Genomic DNA, 24,050 nt, shown 5'->3' with positions numbered 1-24,050 from the left:
GTCTATTTTAACATATGTTAAAATATAATTTATTCCTGTGATGGCAAAGCTGCATTTTCAGCATCATTACTCCAGTCTCAGTGTCACATGATCCTTCAGAAATCAAAATAATATGCTGAGAAACATTCCATAACACAAACCATAACTTTTTTCAGGATTCTTTGATTAATTTAAATTTTTAAAAAATATAAATCTTTTGTAACCTTATAAATGTCTTTACTGTCACTTTTGATCAATTCATTGCAACCTTGCTGAATAAAAGCCATTTAAAAAAATGTTTGTGTGAAATAGTCATTTCATTTTACTATTTTAAAAGTCTTGAACTATTTCTATCGATACCTTTTATTACAGAATAGAGTATAAATGAACATTTTTGTTGACTGTTGATTTTGAACTATTTGAGTTTGTTGCAATACAAAAAAAACATGTGACGCTGCTTTAGAATTTGACCAAAATTTTGTATTTTAGAGGGAAGAATAATGTTGCTTCCTGCCTTGTGGTGCTGTAAAATGCCTATGATGTCTTAAAATACTGTAGCTCACTTGGATTTGAGTTTCATTTGAATTTTATCTTCCACAGCTCATGTCCTGGATTAAGTAAAGACAATTCATTATAGTTACACTTATCTTATAATAATTGTTTAAAGCCTTCAGAAGCCTTGTAACCTCTACGTTAAGCTTAAATAATCACAATAGGCTGAAATGATACACTCATTTGCAGCTCTATCCCTGAATTTAAGAAGTGTTTAGCTTTTGCAAGCTGCTGATTGATGTTTTGGGTTGTTTTAGGCCAGATTTACTGATAACAGCCTCAGATAGAGGCAGATATGATCTAATACCCTTAGGATATTGTACCACAGACAAGAGGATTGCCCCAGAAAAAAAAAGTTTAATACCCTGAGGTGTACTGTTTGTGTGTGAGAAAGAGAGGTAGATAAAGAGTCAGAAAGACATGCCAAAACAAAGCGTCAAGAACATCCTCTAATTACACGGCCCCTTTCTTAAACGCACACACACACTATTTACGCTTTAATAAACACTATTTGTCAGATGCCGAATGCAGCACGCTTAGCTGAACTTAACTTGATGAAAGCTTTCACCTTCGTGTCACATGGGAATTACCACTAATCCACATTCAGCGTCGAGCAGCACGGGGATTCAGACACACAGCGTTATATACACGAATGTTAATGTATGGTTTCCTAGTCATAGTGAGCCAAAGGATGAACTCTATCCCTTCCAGCTCTCTCCTGAGTATAATTTCACGCTTTCTGTCTTAGGTGGGCTAAGCCAGCGGCTCCTATTTTCCTCAGCAAACTTTTGAGAGGTGCCATAATAACAGCAAAACAGAGATAAAAGGACAAAAATCTGTTCGCTTTCCACTGAAAAATAATTAATTCTCTTGCTTTGAGGAAAGAAGGCTTTAGAATAACTCAACTTTATCTGTGATTTCAGGCCTCATAACGCTGGAGGAAAAAGAGACTCCCGTGCAAACTTCAGCGTTGCCCATTTACATGTGCATTGTGTCTATTCTGGGTTCATCCGCTGACTGTCGTATGCACGCGAGACACGCAAAAATTCTGTCGCAATACAAGGCTTTGGAGATATCACTGTGTTGAACTGACAAATACATATCTGTCTGAGCATGATATGGACTGTGAATAGCTCTAATTTGTATGGTTCACAGACTAAATTGTAAGTCTGCCTCATCATTTAAATTTTTTTTGGTGCTTTTGGCACTTTTTATTGATAAGAAAGAAGGGAGAGCGAAAGAGAGAAATAATGAGGGGAAAAAAATGGAACAGGAAATGATGCGAGCCAGACTCAAACTCAAATTTCCCACATGAGCACCACAGCTCAATTGCATGTGTACTGACCACTAAGCCACGACTCAGATGCACGTTTGTAACTTTATTTGTTCAGGTCACGTGTATACATCATCAAACTGTCAATATTAGAATCAATACTTCCTGGAGAGAAAATTTCCTGTTCCTTTAAATCATACAAAAGCAAACAAGTACTTACCGTCGTCCTGGTCCGGCAGTATGAGGATTTTCGCAGTGGGGTATTCTGGCCCCAGATGGCCTCCCATAGGCATACTGAGGGTCACGTTGAAGCTCTCCTCGCCCTCATACAGTGAGTCGTCAATGATCACCACACGACAATGCTTCTCTGTCTCATCCTTATCAAAGCGCAGAATGCTGGCCTGCTCCTCTGGACGGGAGATGTAGTCAGAGTAGGACAGAACAGAAGTGGGGACGGTTCCTGTGGCAGAGCCTGCAGCAGGCACAGAAAGGACACATGCTGGGAATTCATTCAAAGACACATCTGAGGAAATGTTGCAAGTATGAATCTTTAAAGGGATAGTTTACCCAAAAATAACAATGAAAGTTTTCAAAAATGACTGTCATTCTTTACTCACCATTGCAAACCAATGGACACAAAAGCAGAAACACACAAAAATGAATGTTGTTTTAGAATGAATGACACAGACATAAACCATTTTAACACAAAGAAAGGCTAGAGACAAGACTTCTGAAGACAGGAAAAATCTTAGTGAATGATGACTACTATTTGGTCTGTTGCAAAAAGCTATTGAATAACTTCAAAAGACTTTTCATCCGTTTATTCCATCCGAGGTTCTTTGAAAAATATTCACTTTTGTGTTCCACAGACAAAATGTTCATTTTTGGTTGAACTACACCACTTCTTCAACAAATTAAGAAAACAAGAATATTGCTCAGGTCAAGCGTTGTGAATCATCAATTATTTACAGTTTTTGTAGCCCCTAAGATTTTAAATAATACTAAACATTCAATACATTTTATGAAATTTTCAACCAAGCTGTTGGCATATTTTATAATAAATTGTATAAGATCTTGTAGAGGCTATCATTTAATTAATTTTTAATGATACATTTTTATTTAATTTAGCATTGAATTTCTATTGAAATTTCACAAACTCCCTGCAGTTTCACCACTAACAAAAAGCATTACATGAAAATAAATAACTTGTATTTTTACATACAATTTGCATATTTGTATAATATTATATTCTTATTTTACACAATTACAAGCTCCAGTTTAGTGTTTGTGCAGTACTTTTGGCCATCATAATCTGCCATTCTATTAAATATAAAGACTGTCTGATTAAAAACGAGAGCATATATAAGGTTGCGTATGCTGTGTATTGCACCTTGCTGGGTGTAACAGACCACCATCAGTTCCTCACTGACATCTCCCCTTCTGTGCACTGGGATCAGGAGTTCTCCGATATCTTCTTCCACGGCAAAGCTGGCCTGAGGAAAGTACACCGTGGACTCTGTCAAAAGAAAAAGAAGATTTGGCTCAGTATTAGGACTGCTGTTCTGTTATATTAGTCACAGAGGGATTTAGCGGCTCCCTGTCAGAAACACTATTACCGCAGGGCTTTATAACACCACAGGCGGTGGATTGATTCTTCAATATATAATTATTTCAAATCATATGGCTCTATACTGGGCGTGTAATGCACATTTATCTTGCACAAAAGGCAAAAACACATTTTGTATGAGAAAATAGATTTTTCATATTGAGCGCTTCATATTAGGTTTTTAGTGGCCTTTGGACAGCGCGGCATCGATATCTGTCTGTACTGGCTGTGCATTGCATTGTGTTGCTCTGTAAACCATCTGACTGAGTGGGAGCTTGTTCAGGCATTGCTATTTTCAAATACCGTAGGTCAGGATTGAGTCAACATATAAACAGATTTTTTTATAGCACACTGAACTGATGGAGAAAAAAAATAAACTCAAATCTATAGAAAAGACTAGTGAAGAGAACTAGTGAAAGCCTGGTGATGTTTTTGAAACAGAGGCGCACAGGGACCAATAGTAATAAAAAAAGAAGATCCCTCTTTGCATGGCCTGTCATGCCACAGATCCTCCTATGCAATTATACTTGATCCTTTGCAAACATTTCCAATGAAGTCTACAAGTGGTCTTTTGTCACCAAGGGAGAGTGGAGGTGAAAAATAGAGCAACTAACTGTACAAGTAATAGGTAAAATGGAGGGAAAGAGAGTGAAGAAAACACCACATTTAGACAGATGCATTTTCAGTGACAGCTTTGAATGATAACATACAATAAATACAGTAGAATTTGGTGTACCAGGACTTTTTTAAAAAATATTATATTCACAAATGTTGTGTGATAAAATGAACTTAAGGGGCTAGTTGTGGACAAATCAAATGTTTAACATTTTTACACAAATTGATACTCAACTCTGTTACTCAACTTATTATTAAAAACTTTTTTTTTTTACAGGAAATATAAGCCAACCATATTTGGTCTAAAACTAGCTGACCCGAACTGGATTGCAACTTAATTTAGGCTAAATTTGTTGCAACCCGTTACGAATTCCGACATATTTTTTCAAATATAATTTTTTAATTGGGTCTCTTTACTTTCCCATGTTTATTTAATGCATATCAATAGAATGCAACATCAAATCAAAGGCATTATTCTGTATTTAGACATGAGATTCAAACCTCATAGAAAATTCATAGAAAATAAAACTGCTTTTATAATATTACAGTAGTTTGATCCTCTGATTGACAGGTATTTCAGAAAATGTCAATCATCTATTCTCCCCATTTGTTTAAAATGAAAAAAGAGAGAAATACAATAATTACTATATTGTGAAACAATTTATCCACCCCAGATTTTTTCAGCCATATGACATTGTGAATTTCAGAACAAAATATCCTCTGCAAAACCAAAACATTGTTCTCTCTTCGGTCTCTGAGTTTTGTGCAGACTGAGTGACGGCTCTGCTGATAAAAGAATGAATCTTACAGCCCTCAAGACTCAAACACTGGCTCTAAGAAAAGAATAACAATGAGGCAAATGTATGTAGCCTCTCAGGTATAAGGCTTATGTATTGAGAGAGAATGTGTCTTACCCTCACTCACACAGGAAACACTCACGTATCAGGGGCCAAAATAATGACCTTGTTTTGTAAGGAACAAAAACAAGACCGATTAGAAAGTAAAATCCTCTACATTTATATTCAGCTCTTGGTTGAGTCCTCTGCAGATAGCCGGTCAAATTACTTTTGATTGACAGAATAGCATGGTATAGATAGGATTTATTTTAATTATATACATGTCAATCATAACAGATTATTTATAAAAAGTAATGCAGTACTTTTCTATACTCACTTTGAATGAACACACAAATGTATACACAGAGGTGGACAGTAACAAAGTACATTTACTTGAGTACTGTACTTAAGTACACTTTTTAAATATCTGTACTCTTGAGTATTATTTTTTTTAACTTTTTACTTTAACTTCACTACATTTGGAAGACAAATATCATACTTTTTACTCCACTACAATTCTGTCAAGGTCCTTGAGTAGAAAGTAACATCTGTCAGTGGATGATTTTGGTTGCAGGGGTTGCATTTTGGTTGGAAATGAAAGTCGGGTTGACGTCAGAACCCTGCATCTGATTGACATCAGAACCTGACGTCAGATTGACGTTGGATATTGTTTGAAAATAAAAGTCGGGTTGACATCAGAACCTAACTGATGTTGGTTTCTGACGTCAACCCGATTTTCATTTTCAACCACAATACAACGTCTGTCCAATGTTGGAGATCAACGTCAATCTGACATTGGATTCTGACATAAACCTGATTTTCCTTTTCAACGTTGGGTTTAGTTTTCTAAATGCGAATTTTGTCACTTTTTTTGGAGCACACTAGCTTATAGATAACAGTAAGGCTAACATATTCATACTAACAGCCAAAAAACTTTAAATAGGGCACTATTTGAGGGAACAGCCATTTGGGTGTCCGAAACCATTGTGGACGTTATTGAGTGCACTTATTCAATCTCACATTCAATCCCACTACTGGAACTGTGTTCTAGAAATAAATTTGATATTGATATGAGGGTAGGCAGGCATAGATTCAGAGGCATACGGTACTTTAAGTATTACATACAACAATGCAACAATAATAAAACAATGCATTGACATTTACTTATTACTTTTAATACTTAAGTATTTTTAAAAACGAGTACTTCTGTACTTTTACTTAAGTAAAAATAGGTCTTTACAACTTTTACTTGTAACGGAGTAATATTTGACCAGTAGTATCTATACTTTCACTCAAGTAAGGAAGTTGTGTACTTCGTCCACTTCTGTGTATACATTGCATTAGGTAAATTAATTAATTCCTTCCTTCCTTCCTTCCTTCCTTCCTTCCTTCCTTCCTTCCTTCCTTCCTTCCTTCCTTCCTTCCTTCCTTCCTTCCTTCCTTCCTTCCTTCCTTCCTTCCTTCCTTCCTTCCTTCCTTCCTTCCTTCCTTCCTTCCTTCCTTCCTTCCTTCCTTCCTTCCTTCCTTCCTTCCTTCCTTCCTTCCTTCCTTCCTTCCTTCCTTCCTTCCTTCCTTCCTTCCTTCCTTCCCCCGGTGCAATGCAGCGTGACGCAAGTGTTTTTGCTAGTTTCAGCCCCACACAGTTATCTTTTTCGTGTCCTGCGCAGTGTGGTTTAAATAGCAAATGCATTTGGAACTATCTGTGCGCCCATGGGCGTGCTTGTCTGAAAACAAGGTGTGTTCAGGTGCATTGCTGGAGCGTTGCTATTTTGAGGCAACTGAAATAGACTGCACCATTGACAAACTGAAACCTGGGGTGCTTCCTAATTCTTATTTTTGCATCCTCGTTTCCTTTCCTCACTTGCTTTCCTCGCGTCTCAGCTCCACCCCCTGTAGGATGCGAGGGAAGGCTGCAAGGAAAGAAAAGGAGGACAGAGGAATAAATATAATTATTTATACATTAGAATACTTGATCACTCGAGCGTCACTTCACAGCGTCATCAGCAGCGCTCAAAGGATCGGCCCTTATGTTGTTTTAGTTTGGTTATTTAAGAAATGCATAATAAATAATAATAAAGCAAGATACGCAGTTGAAATATGTGAGATGTGTGGTTTATATAAACTGCAAAGGTAAAGTATAAATTCAAATGATTGTGACCAATGTGAAGGGGAAGGAGAATTTATACGTGCGTCACGTTTAGTTGATAAAACACTTCCGCAAAGGATACACCTGTGTATCCTCGCTCATGGCTCCTCTGGAAGCCTCCTCACTCCTCGATCCTCGCCTCCTGAAATAAGAGAATTTGAGATGTCCTCCAAGATGGCTGAGCTTGATCGGTTTCCGGGTCATTGGATGGAGGACGGAGGAGCGAGGAAATGTGGAGGGATATTGAGAAGCACTCCAGGTCTAAAGTCAATGGCGCAGTATTTTTTGTTATTTAAAGGGCGCATTAGTAATATGCGCCTATAAGCGGGTGCACAACGCGCGTACACTTTGCTTATTACACACACAGGGACGTGCAGCAGGGTAAAAGGATTACAATGTAAAAGATTATTATTGTGTACATAGAGATATGGTGGAATCCGGCTTGTCCCGTAGATGGTCTTCCTGCGCTCTTTAACCTTGCGCACGAGCAGATCCGTTTCCTCACTGGACTAACTGTTTGCAAATTACGCCATGTAATTCGCGAATCCTCCATGGTGCGAGCGCAACTGGCTTTTAAAGGGAATGGGAAATTACACTTTGGTTTATTGCACGTTACGCCCAAAACACACCCATTACTCATTAAGAGAATAGGGACAACCACTTAATACCAAGCGCTGGGCGCGCCAACCATTTTTCTTAAAACTAGGGTGTGTCCGAATCCACTTTTGTTAAAGTGCGCTTGCGCGATGCGGTTTAGACCATGCGCTTAGATCGTTAAAATAGGGCCCTAAATCTCCTAAGCAGTTTTGCTTCAAGAAAATGAATCTTGTTTTAAAGATACATAGTTTTAATACTTATTTAGAAAAGTATTTTTTGCATTGTGGTTTGTTTGACCTTTTCAAGTCACACAAACAAAAAAGTATTTCAGTAATCCAGCAGGAAAAGATAAAGCCATTTTAACTTTCAATAAACCCCTTCTCAACATAAGACTAATAAAACCAGAAAGCAAAGTTGCAGTAATGCAGTAGCCTCTCCTCTTCCTTAATGGCTCTTTACGCTAATAAGCAGTGAAAGGTTCTGGCTGTAAAGCAGGAAGCTTGTCACATCACCGCCATCCCTGTCACAGATGTGACTCCAGATGCACGCTTTTGTCTGAGCCAACGGGTCGTTGTAAGCCATCATGTGTGAACGACTCTGTGGCAACTGGGTCAGACAGGTCTCCGAAGGCCCCGTCTGAAGAAAACCACCTCCCTCTCGCATTCAAATATTAATGCCTGACCTCACACTGCCACACACGCACAAAAGCTAAAAGGATAATTAACCTGAAAGGAAAAAACTGCACGTGGAGCAATAGGACCGCAGCATGCCGACCGCCCCATCCTCCCCTCCCTCTCGCCATTAAAAAGAGCAGCCAGACTCTGTCACGTCAAGCCTCCCATGGGGCATCAGCCTCAGCAAACAAACCCCACCATAAGACTGATAATTAGCTCACTGGGGAAGCAGCAGAGTTTTCTTTCTTTTTTTCTAAGGAGAAATAACTTCTGCAAAGATAGCGAGGTTTAAGTAACATTTAGATGGAAACTATCGCAGCGTTTGGGATTACAGATGAAAATTTTAATTATCCAGGGACCCTGAGGAGGCGATAAAGATAAAAACACACAGAATAAAACAATGTAAGCCTCCGGTTATTCAAGCTACACATTTAAATACGCTCGTAATTGTGAGAATATGAGATGATGTCGTGATGATGAACAGGCAAATGATTCAGCTATGGCTCTCGGCTAAAAAAACAGACGTATTTTGTAACGAGCTGCTTGGAGATAAAAAAAAAAGCTTGTGTAAAAAGTGTTTTTGATGACAGGTTTATCCACGACGGCTTTCTGATGTTATTACGCCATCTCTGTTTGGGTCCTCGCAGACAAAAGTGCATCGCCCCCTCAGAAATGACCCCTTGAAATCTGAAAATAACTTTCCAATGCGAATGGTTTAATTACGGAGTCCAGACCAGACTCAGACCAGTCTGCAGACCAGTCAAACCTTTCTCAAACACCTGTCGACAATTTACATTAATCGACGAGACGCTTTCAAAGCAAGACAGAGCTGTGTGGAGAATTCGAGATGAAAAGAAGGGCCGCGGACATGCGGGGGTGTGCTGAAAGCTCGCAGGTAGGAAGAGATATCAAATGTTATGATAATTGAGGTCTACTGAAAGACAGAAAAAAGCATCTGCAATATGGAGATAATGCATGTGTTTAACCTGCAACATTGAACAAAATAATTATAAAATAGCCTGGGATGTTTTTAGAAGCTTTGTTGTTGTTGTTTTTTTCTTTAGGTCTCTTGAACATCCTGCCTACCTCTGACTCACCCACTTCTTTGCTAGATGTAATGGTGGTTCAGTATATTGAGCGGCTGAACCGGAGATATTTTTGAAGAATTAAATGTGTCTGAAAAAAGAACTGATCTCATATAATCATTGGATAAGTTTGTGTCTGAAAAGCCAACTGATCTCATATAATCATTGGATAAGTTTGTGTCTGAAAAGCCAATGCACATTAGATAGAATGTAATATACACTTGTGTTCACAAGTTTGGGGTCGGTAAGATATTTTTATGTTTTTGAACGTCTCTTATGCTCACCAAGCCTTTATTTATTTGATCAAAAATTAAGTTTTTTAAAAAACAACTGTTTTCTATTGTAATATATTTTAAAATGCACCATTCCTTCAGTCCTCAGTGTCACATGATCCTTCAGAAATCATTCTAATGTGATGATTTGATGCTCAAGAAACATTTCTTAATATTATCAATGCTGAAAACAGTTGTTCTGCTTAATATTTTTGAGAAAACCATAATTTTTTCTAAATTTTCTAAAGTTTATTTGAAATAGACATCTTTTGTAGTACTATAAATGTCTTTACTGTCACTTTCAATCAATTCAATGGATCCTTGCTGAATAAAAGTATTAATTTCTTTCAACAACAACAACAACAACAACAAAAATGTTAAAAAATTAAAATGAAGTGTAATATAAGTACTGGTCAGCACCAACCAGCAATTTTCCAATTATAAAATACTTCTATCCCAGCTTAATATGCAAAGACAACCATAAGTAAGCCATTTTTCAAGTTTACACCCGATTTACCCAAAAAAGGTGTAAACACTGAGTCACTTTTAAAACATTGCTCTGTCTTTGTTTGAGCAGCCTGACAACAGTAGCATACTGACTCAACCAATGATGTGAGTTTAAAATAGTTATTTATTCACAATGTTACTGTTTTTACTGCATTTTTGGTCAAATAAATAAAGGTTTGGTGAGCATAAGAGACTTTCAAAAACATATAAAATCTTACCAACCCCAATCTTTTGAACAGAAGTATATATTACATTTTATCTAATGCGCATTGGCTTTTCAGACACAAACTGATTATATGAGATCATTTAAAAATCTTACAGACACCTTTTGAACAGTGGTTGTATATCAACTGAACTCACATGGGCTTTTCATCACATTTTAATGCTTATCACCATTAACTGATCTTTTATTCATTCTAACTGGTTACCCTTTGTAAAGGTTGGAGCCAGAACATAAAACACAGTTTCTGCTCAGAATGTACCAAATGAAAAACATTTAGTTTCTAATCCTTGTTTTTCCTTTTCTGTAGTGCTCAGTGGTGCAGAAATAGCTTTTCAGGCAGTTTAAAGTTCGGGTAGGTTTGAAATTTTAAACTAAATCTTAGTTTGGTCAACTTTTGTTGGACTTACCATCACCTGGATCCACGATCTCAACTGTGGCTATTGCTGGTGACTCCAAAACACTCATCACCGGCTCAGTCAGGACAATCTGGAACGTCTCGGACTGCTCGTATTTCCCATCAGAGAGAACCCTCACTCTCCATGTGGCTCTGGTCTGGCCGGGGTTAAATTGTACCTGCTTCTGAGACTTTCCCAGGAAATCCTTGCCCTTCTCGGCACTGCCATCCAGAGTACCAATCCCTAAAAACAGCACAAATTCAACAACTTTGACAAACTTTTCCTGACTTCCTATCTCCAGCCTCCAGATGTGTCACAATTCAAGACTTCGAGAATGATCTACTCAAAGAAGCTTATTACGTAATTTATGAGCTGGGATTAGCTAAGGTCTGCATTTCACAGATTTCTAAAGATCGCGCACAACAGTGCAGAAAGAGATGCACTATGTATAGAAGTTTAAAAAAGCCACATGTCTGTTGGTGTCTGATGCTTCAAGATTAAGATGTAGGAACAAAATCAAGGAACATGTTGAACTGAAGTACAGCGTGTACACTCAACTTCCTCTCTACTGTAACAGAGGAATGAAGCTGTGATGGGATTCCCACACAGTGAGAAAACCTGAAGTGAACCTGCCCAGAAGCGTTTGATCTCTGATACATCAAGCAGAGACACTGTCAGCGATCCGTCTGCCAGAACCTCCCAAACAGATGTGAGGAATTAAATCACCGCAGTCTTTCAGATCAATGCTGGATGATCGCTGCTCTTCAATCCATAACACTTAAGCAACAACATGACAAGAAAAGCAAAATACCGGTAGTAGATTTAGGGATCTAATTATAAATATAGATTTTTTTCACAGTGCTATGCATAAGTTTAGACACCCATACTAAAGTTGACTAAAAAGAGAAATAAAAAATCATCTTTTGGAAACTGAACTTAATGCCTTAATTTAAAAAATTAGGAAAAATCCAACCTTTAAGGACACCAATTTTCTTTGTGAATGAATAATGTATCGTAAATAAATAAATGTTCTTCCTTAAAATACAGGGTGCATAAGTTTGGACACCCCTATGTTAAATTCCCATAGAGGCAGGCAGATTTTTATTTTTAAAGGACAGTTACTTCATGGAGCCAGGATACTATGCATCCTGATAAAGTTCCCATGGCCTTGGGAATTAAAATAGCCCCACATCATCACATAGCCTTCACCATACCTAGAGATTGGCATGGTTTTATTTCAGTAAGCCTAATAGCTGGTTTGATTTGCATTGAGAGATGATCTTATGGAAAGTACTCCATGCCAATCTCTAGGTATGGTGAAGGCTATGTGATGATGTGGGGCTATTTTAATTCCAAAGGCCAAGGGAACTTTATCAGGATGCATAGTATCCTAAAAAAATTTTTTTTTTAAATACTTAAAAATAAAAATCTGCCTGCCTCTATGGGAATTTAACATAGGGGTGTCCAAACTTATGCACCCTGTATTTTAAGGAAGAACATTTATTTATTAATGATACATTATTCATTCACAAAGAAAATTGGTGCCCTTAAAGGTTGGATTTTTCCTAAATTTTTAAATGAAGGCATTAAGTTCAATTTCCAAAAGATGATTTTTTATTCCTCTTTTTAGTCAACTTTAGCATGGGTGTCTAAACTTATGCATAGCACTGTATATTGACTGACTAGAAACATGATAAGCATCATAAATTGACATACTTTGCTACAGTTAAACACTTTATTTTCTTTGCACATTGTCATCTAAAATGTTATATTGGTCAGCTAAAATTAAATGCCATTGTAATACAAGTTCATTTGACTCATATATTTACTAAATTTAAAGAATATTTGTGACTAAAAATGTATGACTACACATTTTTCGGAGACTATTCTACCATTTAGTGCAGAAATGATGGCTGATACTATGTTCCTCGAGAACTGGTACAGTATTTTATCTGGGCAACAGTCCCATTAAGAAATTAGAAACATCACAAGTGAGAAGTTTATTCTAATATAGATTGTCAATAGTAAATATAGGACAGGGACGATATACATGTCCCCTGATTCGATGCTATCACGATACTTGGGTGCCGATACGATATGCATAGTGATTTTTAAAAATTGCGATTCTGCAAGTATTGTGATTTGATATTGCTATGTATTGAGATCTTTTTTTGCTTTTTCAACTTTAGACCATGGAGAAAAGTTGAATGATACACTTTATATACATTAAAGTAAACATTATATACATGATGGTGCAGTTCATATATCAGTCGATGTCTCTCCGTCCGCCATTTTTCACTATCTCGTATCCATTAATAAGAGATAAGATGTCATGTAATACTCACTGATTCAACACATATCGCCCTCTGCTGAAAAAAAAAATTATTAATCAATTTTAATATATATTCTGGAATAATAATTAAAAAAAAACGTGATAATTAGATGAATAGATTTTTTCCCCAGCCCTAGTAAATATAAGTTATTAAAAATTCAAGGACTAAAGAATTGCATTTGATTTTTTGTAATAAAATCATTTTATTTCAGTTACACTAGAGGGGCCGTTAAACTGATGTTCCTTTAAGTGACCATTATAGTTTTTTTGTTTTTTTTTTAGCTGCAGCATTCAGCTACAACTTCAGAAGGAACAAAAACCTTCAAATGTTCCACCCAACCATGTGAAAAAAAATCTTCCATGAAAGCACAGAAAGACAGAAATTGATTGAAAGATATAAGGCGAATACAATAAAAAGAGAACGAGAGCGAGAGAGTTCACTTTCAATTCCATTTCTCTAACAACAGGGGGGCCCATTCTCCCCACAACAAGCGGCATAGGACGCCAGCCACAGTGAGACGTGAGGAAAAGGAGAAAAGGACAGAGGCAGGCGGGTGTGAAAAAGTAGAAAGCTTTGTTGAGGGGGGATGATGTTTGGCAGAGATCGGAGCGCCAGGCTCCAAAGAGCACAGAGAAAGAGCACTAAGACTATCACACTTTTGCTGTTACAAGGATGGTTCATCCGAAAATAGGCATAATTTTCTCGCGCTAATGTTGTTCGAAACCTGTTTGTGTTTTGTTTCTTCTGTTAGACAGTGATTTGAAGCAATCATTCTTGCTGTCCAAAATAGTTTTATTTAATAAAACTAAGGTCTGTGTGACCTTTTCTTTTTAGACCAAAACATAAAAGTTTAAGAGGCTGTACGTTTCCTGAATGTATAGTTGTTGCTCTTATTTTGCTCTTCACTTCTGCTTCTTCCCCTGCTTTGTCTCTTCTACCTCTCCTTTCATTCTGCAAATATCTCACTTATTTTGTCCATCTTTCTCTATACTGTGATCTTCACAATTTTTATGTTAGATACAATACTTTTGATTTTATTATAAACTCTTATTTACTTAATTTGTTTGTCTCTATAATTTAACATTTTTACTTTTAATTTTACTGTCCCTTATTCAATTTTGATCTTTGACATCATCATTGCTTGACTGCCTGGATCCCATTGCACCAATTATATAAATGTATTTCCTATCCCTTTAGATCAATTTAATGCATTCTTGCTGAATAAAAGTATACATTTTAAAAAATAAAATAAAATAAAAATTCTTACTGACCCAAACGTTTTTATATAACGTATATTCAAATATTTAACTATAAGAACTTCTATATGGAAGCCAACTTTCCATCCAACTTCACTTTTCACACATAAAAAAAAAAAGTAAATGCAACTTCCATAGTTCCAGGTTTTAATGTAACATAATATACATTTTATTTTAAATTACCAAAAATGCTGTCACAACTACACAAGATGATTCTTCTGTATTACACACATCTCTTTGGTAACTGCTTTATAGAGTGGTAGGGACAAAATTAGAAATGGCGACAGAAAATGAAGCCTATGGGGCCAATCACACAGAACACGTATTTGAGTTTAAAAACACAAGTCGCATTTCAGTGAAAAAAAAAAAAAAACCTAGGTCTAGATCACTCATTTTCATTTCCCTGCATAGAACCTCATTATTAACACCCCATATCCATCTTTTCTATCTGCTCCCTTCCTTCTCATCTCTCTTGTTGCCTTCTGCTCTCCACTTTCACGTTCCCTATTTTTAACCTCAACATCCTTCAAAGCCAACACACACAAACCACAAATCCGAAGCAGCGTAAACAAAGACTCTTGGTTTCATGGATACTGACCACATGTAGGGCTGTGCTGAGCCTGGTGCAGGGCAAGATAAGCAGGTGTACGCTCAAAAAAAAATTTCAGACTGTTCTACGGATGTCAGAGAGCGAGGGCTTTCATCTCAGACACAAAGAAGCCAAAACTACTTAGAAAAACATCTCTAACAGCTTCCCGTTGATAAGCTTAAGTAATAACAGCTCTCACTCTGAATGCTAATGATTCACTTTTAACGCTTGTACTGGTGACTTCTTGTCAAGTTTAATCAATTCTGGATAATAATGTTTTTGCGACAAAAAAAAAAAAAAGGTGATGGAGAAGGAAAAAGGTGTGAAATTAAGTATTTTGCTGGTAGAGAATCAAGTAAAGAATGATCCAGTGCTAAAATGTCTATATATTATAATTATTATGTTCACAACTTGTAATCATTCCTTCAATGTGCTCATTGTTTCTGCCATAAATGAATACATTGTTTGCTAACTGTGTGATTTGTATATGTACATTTCTGAAATACATTACTTGGACCTTTGATAACAGATGAGATCACTCTAAACTGTAATGTAGACGCATGCATTTTCTGTAAAGCTGCTTTGAAACTATGTGTTGTGAAAAGCGCCATACAAATAAATGTGAATTAAATTGAATTTAGTGCTCTGATACTCACCAACAAAAGACGTTTCACCCAGAAAACCTCGACGTCTAAGGATCACCTCGAGAACTTTATCCTGCTCATCCACCACATATTTCGGCTTCTCCAGAGAAATCCAAGCCCAGTTCAGACGAAACTGCTGGTTCTTCAATTTGTTCCCCCCTGAAAATAACACATAGAATGTGTACAGCGAGGCACTATTATTGGCAGCTGAAAGCATTATGAAATTAAAAAGAGTGATGCAGGAATTTTTAGGCCAACCCTGAAGTTACCATTACACTGACTCCCTTCAGTGTCACCACCGACGACTCTTTCAATCATTTCAATGCTACAAATTGAAAGGTTTGAGCATGATAATAAACACAATGAGGGTGTAAAAGCAGACTAATAAGTAGACGAGTTTACGTGATGGATGTTTACACTATTACTGATATTATAAAATATTTAAAAATATCTTAAGCTTGTGTTAACCACAGACCCCATTTCAGGAATTTACCAAATACCAATTTAAAAAAAAACCTATGGACTTTGTGAAAATATAACACAAAGTTCAAAAATGGGTTTTAGGACTCTATAAAATATTTTTGTCAATATTTTAAAAAATAAAACATTAGTCCAGGTAGAGATGTGTTCTACTTTAGGTCATTACGGATCTGTGGAAATCTGCAGAGCTTTTCAGTGAAGTTCTGTGTTCCTACTAATACCTTATGAATATGACCCTCATAATGGACTCAGAGGGGATTAATTAGAGATTATAATTCAAACATAATGTGCACACCACCAGTTGTGTTTACTTAAGGGGTTCATGGGAAATAACTCTCTCATATACGCTACATCTTACATGTAAACCATTTGGGTTTTACAGCATAAAAACAGCACAATGTACAGGATCCATGTAGCATAATCTTTGTTATTTTAAACAGAAAATGAAAATCTTGATACTTTGATCATCCACAATGTCTCTACACTCAGGTACTTGCCCCAGATTGCCTTAGCAGCAGTCTTTTACCCATGCACACTAAAAATAATGGTTTGTTTAAATAGAAAAAGAATGTAGTTCAGTGAAGAACAGACAATGTAATATTTATATCTTGTGCATGCTGACTTCGCACTTCACATGCTTGGTTTCACAATTCTTGGTGTATCTCGCATTATAATGTATCATCCAGCTGTACCTCTCAATCAGCATCTTCATGTAGTTTAAATATAAATTGATACCATGATTATTACCATGGTACCCCCGGCCCCAGTCGAACCGCACTTCCCATAGGCAGTCTGCTCTGCCACATTAAAAATGAGCGAATACCCAAGAACAAAGAGTTTAGACTTCATGCATTATGAAGCCTAGGATTAAATCTGTGTCAAAGGCAAAAGTCTGTGTAAAGTTATCACATTTAGTGCACACATACTTTCAGACCTACTACATCTCTAATCTATATTTACATCATGTATTGGACTTTGCATGCATTTTGATAATTCACTTCACGTGCACAGAAAACATCAGAGACAAATTCCCAATTTATCTAGACCATGTATATTCATGACTTTTCAATGCTTGTTTCACTTGATTTCCTCGAGCTAACCCCAGGCTCTTAATATCTCACTCACTAACCTTGCCTGAGAGATGTCATGACTGGAAAAAAATGGACGTTGCTAATTCTAACTCAATATTAGTCTGTAATTACGTACGGTTAGGCAGATGATATAGAACGTATACAAATTCAGAATGCAGGAAAATAAACAATTTTACACGTTAAAGTGATAATATTTGACATTTAATGAAGATTAGCAACATAAGCCTCATGGTTCATTGAATTATCAGTGGTCCATATAATTAAGAGTCCATGTCCATTAGGACTTATCTATTCATATTTCGACTCCACATATAGATAGCAGGTAAATGGTAAAAGGAAGCTGTAATATAAATATACATATAATTATAAATTATACACACACACACACATACACATATATATATATATATATATATATATATATATATATATATATATATATATATATATATATATATATATATATATATATATATATATATATATATATATGGGGGTCGAACACAGTATTAGTATGGTGTTCCTAATAATCCTTTAGGTGAGTGTATATATATATATATATATATATATATATATATATATATATATATATATATATATATATATATATATATATATATATATATATATATATATATATATATATATATATATATATATATACACACTCACCTAAAGGATTATTAGGAACACCATACTAATACTGTGTTCGACCCCCCTTCACCTTCAGAACTGCCTTAATTCTACGTGGCATTGATTCAACAAGGTGCTGAAAGCATTCTTTAGAAATGTTGGCCCATATTGATAGGATAGCATCTTGCAGTTGATGGAGATTTGTGGGATGCACATCCAGGGCATGAAGCTCCCGTTCCACCACATCCCAAAGATGCTCTATTGGGTTGAGATCTGGTGACTGTGGGGGCCATTTTAGTACAGTGAACTCATTGTCATGTTCAAGAAACCAATTTGAAATGATTCGAGCTTTGTGACATGGTGCATTATCCTGCTGGAAGTAGCCATCAGAGGATGTGTACATGGTGGTCATAAAGGGATGGACATGGTCAGAAACAATGCTCAGGTAGGCCGTGGCATTTAAACGATGCCCAATTGGCACTAAGGGGCCTAAAGTGTGCCAAGAAAACATCCCCCACACCATTACACCACCACCACCAGCCTGCACAGTGGTAACAAGGCCTGATGGATCCATGTTCTTATTCTGTTTACGCCAAATTCTGACTCTACCATCTGAATGTCTCAACAGAAATCGAGACTCATCAGACCAGGCAACATTTTTCCAGTCTTCAACTGTCCAGTTTTGGTGAGCTTGTGCAAACTGTAGCCTCTTTTTCCTATTTGTAGTGGAGATGAGTGGTACCCAGTGGGGTTTTCTGCTGTTGTAGCCCATCCACCTCAAGGTTGTGCGTGTTGTGGCTTCACAAATGCTTTGCTGCATACCTCGGTTGTAACGAGTGGTTATTTCAGTCAAAGTTGCTCTTCTATCAGCTTGAATCAGTCGGCCCATTCTCCTCTGACCTCTAGCATCAACAAGACATTTTCGCCCACAGGACTGCCGCATACTGGATGTTTTTCCCTTTTCACACCATTCTTTGTAAACCCTAGAAATGGTTGTGCGTGAAAATCCCAGTAACTGAGCAGATTGTGAAATACTCAGAACGGCCCGTCTGGCACCAACAACCATGCCACGCTCAAAATCACCTTTCTTTCCCATTCTGACATTCAGTTTCGGAAGATTGTCTTGACCAGGACCACGCCCCTAAATGCATTGAAGCAACTGCCATGTGATTGGTTGATTAGATAATTGCATTAATGAGAAATTGAACAGGTGTTCCTAATAATCCTTTAGGTGAGTATATATATATATATATATATATATATACACATTTGTTAAAACAAAGAATCTAATAATCACTTATTAACAAGTGACAATGATGTTTGATTTGATTTACAGTCTTATGTTTTATTATACCACTGTAAGACAGAAAACACAGCTCCCATGATTTCTGCAGTCAATGCAGACGTATTAATGCAGCACGTTATCTGAGCAGCAATGACACTTCTACTTTCATCTTGTCATCTTCTATCAGTTTAGGGAAGAAGTGATTGATAGGGTGTGGTTTAAATGTCTGCAAAGACCATTTGCGAGTAAAGAAAAAGCTCTCAGCTCAAGGACTTCATTATTCTGTGGGTTTAGTTTGTTCATTCAGGTCAGTGAGCTGAGCAAACAAAACACCATCAGTTACTAGAAAGAAAAAAAAGCAAGTGGATTTGTACATTTTCTAAAGAAAAACTGTGAGTGATGCCTGTGAAAAACATGCCAGCTGTAATGCTAATTGCTATTGTTAACTCCTCTGCCGATTTTAGGGATGCAAAAGATGCTGTCAATCATATAACCAACGCATAATATTTTTGTCATCAAAAATATTAGTATCAAATGATTTAAATAATAAGTATCACAGTATATTAAGGTGACAGTCAGGTTTAGCCAAAATTGATGTTAATAAATGAGGTCTAAGAAAAATAAAATAAAATAAAATAAATAATAATAATAATAAAATAAAATAAAATAAAATAAAATAAAATATTTAAGGTGTCATGTCTGTAGCATAAATGAGTTTAATATTGGGGTTTTGAAAAACATTAAAATATAAGAAACAGTAATATTGATTCTTGCCTCAGTAGAGGCCACCGAAAAGATATAAAAAATAATAAATCTAAATAAACGAGAAGAAAAGAGAAAAAAAAAGCTATTTAGTCATAAAAGGATAGCATCACACATGTGAATATAAAATGTGCTTGTATTTGTTCAGTTGTCAAGCTCAACAATGCTCTCATTAGCTTTGTCTCTGAAAAACCTACTGACAAGTTGCTTTGAAGCCCAGTGGATTTGTCCAAACCCTGATACTGACAGTCTTCACACAAAAATAAATGACTTGCCCCAAATGACTTTATTAAACAGTAGTGTTTCAAAGGCGGATAGTTCAGACAGAGTTTCCTAGAAAGACATGACATGCACAACAGCTGACACTCAGAATAGCTCATTAAAAGCTAATCAGTGCCTGGTGCATGAGAAGCTTTACTCTATCCAGAAACTTTAAAGAACTTCTTAACAACATCTAAAAATAGAGCTCACAAATAATTCATCAGATAGTACAAATCTCAATCCTCACAAAAGACTGGATAAAGTCAGACAGAAAACAAATGGAGATGACCCCCGAGGGTATACGTACTTTAGTGATTTATAAAGGTCTTATCTTAACAGGGTTGGAAAATGTATCTGAACATGAGAATGAATGAGAATAGTAGAGTATTATGTGCTTTAAGGCACAATTCCTTCTCTTTATTATCGGTTTGCCGAAAGCATCAACATCAACAAATCCTCAGGAGCTCCACACTCCCAAAACTTAGTTAAACATACAAGTCAAAAACAAGTACTTTGAGGCCTGTTTATCAAAAACTATTTTATCTGTTGCACATACTAATATTTCTAGATTGATTTCCTCACCTTTAGTTTATAGAATTAATCTGATAACTGAATTAGAATAAGAAAAATCTAAAAAGAAAATGACTATCAAATAATACAAGATATGTTCAAGTCAAAATGTACAAGTTATGTTGTGAATACGCTTTTTCCATAAACTACATTCAAAAGTCTCTTATGCTCACCAAGACTGCATTTATTTGGACAGTAAAATACAGTAAAAACAGAATTATTGTGGAATATTATTATAATCAATAAAAAAATATATCTTTTTTATTTTAAATTTTTTAACTTTTTTGCTTAAATTTAAATAAAATAACATTTTAATATATTTTAAATATATTAAAATATATTTTTAAATTTGAATATATTTAAATAAAATTTGAATATATTTTTTAATGTAATTTATTCCTGTGATGGCAAAGCTGAATTTTCATTATTTTCATTTTCCTTAGTCTTCACTTTTCAGTGTCACATGATCCTTCAGAAAGCATTCTAATATGCTGATTTGCTGCTCAGGAAACATTTCTTATTACTATCAATGTTGATAACAGTTGTGCTGCTTAAATTTTGGTATGTTTTAGCTTACCTCAAGGGCATCTAAGATGTAGGTGTCTTTTTTTCCGCAGTAGTTTCAATTTTGATATTTTTAGGTCAAACCGTTCTTGTCTGTCAGTCATATAATGCAGGTCTATGGTCACTGTCTCAAAGAGCATGCACAGAGTCCAAATTAAAACAATTCCCCATCGTCCAAATTAAACAATTCCCCATCGTAAGTACACATTGATGGCCTAAGACACGAAACGAGTGGTTCGTGTGAGAAAACGAACAGTATTTATATAGTTTTTACCACTTGTAACACAGCCACATCCAAGTGATCTGAGGGCTATAAATACTGTTCGTTTTCTCACACAAACCGCTCGTTTCGTGTCTTAGGCCATTAATGTGTACTTACGATGGGGAATTGTTTCATTTGGACGATGGGGAATTGTTTTAATTTGGACTTCTCTGTGCATGCTCTTTGAGACAGTGACCATAGACCTGCATGATATGACTGTCAGACAAGAACGGTTTGACCTAAAAATATCAAAATTGAAACTACTGCGGAAAAAAAGACACCTACATCTTGGATGCCCTTGAGGTAAGCTAAAACATACCAAAATTTAATTTCAAAGTGAACTATCCCTTTAATATTTGTGTGGAAACTGTGATACATTTTTTAACTGGATTCTTTTATTAATAAAAAGTTCAAGAGAAAAGGGTTTATTTTAAATAGAAAGTCTTTACTGCTACATTTGACCAATTTAACACATCTTTGCTCAATAAAAGTATATTAATTTCTTTAAAAAAAAAAAAAACAATCATACTGACCCCAAACTTTTGATTGGTAGTGTATATTGACATATATTGAGTAATAAATGCGAGATATTTTAATCGAAATGAAAAAACAACAATTAAAATTGCTAAGATTTTAGTGACTAAGATTAATTTAAAAAATAACACTAATTCAAAGATTACATGCACATCTATGATTAAGCAGTTGTGTGCCACTGACAAGGTATTAGGCCTTCCCTCACAAGCACCATTAATGCAGATCATAAACATTAGGAACAGAATACATCCAGTCATTAATGCAATTTTTGCATTAAGGTGCTTTTCGAAGAGTAGAAAACATCTCAACATAACTATGAGCTAGATTATCAACACATTCATTCTGATGGATGTTTGCTCAAACTGTGCTTCAGCTAAAAACTGCAGCTTGTTGGTCTTTTCACGGATCCTACTAGCCTTTCCTCATCTAGCTGAATGGGCTCTTGGCTGCAGCCACAAAGTCTTGGCTGTCTGCTTTACTGTTTTATGGTTGGATTGAGAAGACAGAGCTAGTCTAGCAGAACTTGGATACATTCAACAAGAACATGTGGACAGGCAATGAAGACAGTTCAGAGTCTCTAGGCTGCTCAGACTGAAACAATAGGTTCACAAACACAGTACATTTTCTTCAGCGAAGGTCACAGCTTGTCTGGATGCACTCAAGTAATCCCTTCTGTCCATCTGTCTTCGCCAACGACCTGCTTAACCGTATTCAGAAGAACGTTGTTTGAAGAACAGCAGACTTTTGGTCTGACATTGGTCTGACACCTGTCTACTCGATCAATGGCACTTCAAAATGTTTAAGCAGGAATACCTGCAGGTGTGGTCTTGTCGTTGAATCAATCAGCCATGCAGGTCTAAGGTTAAACCAGAAATCCACATCTGAACTGACCCTAAATACTTGCACTACCCCCAAAAAACCAAACAGAACACCAGAACATTCAGTGGAAATTCAATGCTAGCTCTTGCCAATCCACATGTGAATCCACAATCTTATGTCTAGATAACAATGAGAAACACAAAAACATCCCATTTTAACATTATCTCTGGTTAATTTGATATGGGAGAAAAAATAAACGGCTCAAACATATGGTTATCTACATCCACGCTAAAAAAAGCATTGTTCTTTATTGTTCATACAGCGAACTGGACCATGTTCAACAAATCCCCAGCAAAAATCTCCATAATACAATGTGCACAACAAGAAAAACATAGCCAGCAATGAGGGTTTTTTTTTAAACCCAGACACAACAGAGCTTTAGGAACAACCTAATCAGTCTGCAAAACTGGTTTCCAGAAAAATGGTTTACAATGGCATAAATTAGGCACCATCTTGTTTCTCAACCAGATGTTGATGGTCAGATCTGTTGAAAATATACCAAGCTTCCTTTTTAATGATCCAAAAAAAAAAAAAACAATTGAGTACATAATGGCATTTTTGCTTTAGAGTGAACACTGCTGTAAGTTAACATCAAACATTTTTGAAAAATAATTCCCTCAGCCCAACAGCAAAAAAACAAACATCCCAGAGCTATGATGTGTCACGTAAAGCTTCCCTCTGTTCTTTGTAGCCTCTGTGTGTCCCTGCAGTCGTTCCTGTCATATATCTATCTGTGCCTCAGAGGCATGATTGCAGGGAGAGGGGCAGAGGATTCAGAATGAGTGTTATCCGTCATGACCTTTTGCAAAGGAAGGGTAACTGATAAATCTGTCCTCTTTTAACCGTTAAGTTTGGGGGCCACAAGTTGCAAAATAATTTAAATGGAGAACTGCATTTATTAGTGTCAGTCAGAGGGTGTTTACGTGACTAAAAACAGTTTAAACACCTATTAGCTCTGTTCTAAAACCTAATGAGCTGCATCAGTGACAAAATAGAAGGCAGAACATCTTAAATATGTCCGAAATCACATCCTATACCCTTATAGTGCACTATTTCAGGAGACAGACGTTTGTAATGGTGTCTGAAACCATAGTGGCCATTATCGAGTGCACTCATTCAATCCCTTAATAGCGAGTGTACAACCGAT

At 36.3% G+C, this 24,050-nt stretch overlaps 1 protein-coding gene across 1 annotated transcript in view; it reads right to left on the bottom strand.

Moving 5' to 3' along the window:
- frem2a (FRAS1 related extracellular matrix 2a) overlaps positions 1 to 24,050 on the bottom strand; it is a gene marked incomplete at its 5' end in the record, with an annotated part of 67,079 nt that overhangs the window by 31,142 nt on the left and 11,887 nt on the right. The window contains 4 exons of the mRNA XM_081354494.1: positions 2,025 to 2,276; positions 3,195 to 3,320; positions 10,773 to 11,003; positions 15,595 to 15,741. Of these exons, the coding sequence (XP_081210620.1) occupies positions 2,025 to 2,276; positions 3,195 to 3,320; positions 10,773 to 11,003; positions 15,595 to 15,741 (756 nt within the window). The remainder of the gene's footprint in view (positions 1 to 2,024; positions 2,277 to 3,194; positions 3,321 to 10,772; positions 11,004 to 15,594; positions 15,742 to 24,050) is intronic.

The sequence above is a fragment of the Scardinius erythrophthalmus genome, assembly GCF_964197995.2.
Source record: "Scardinius erythrophthalmus genome assembly, chromosome: 23".
In the NCBI taxonomy this organism is placed as follows: Eukaryota; Metazoa; Chordata; class Actinopteri; order Cypriniformes; family Leuciscidae; genus Scardinius; species Scardinius erythrophthalmus.
The sequence above is the reverse complement of the archived record's forward strand: the minus strand, read 5'-3'. Positions and strand labels throughout refer to the sequence as shown.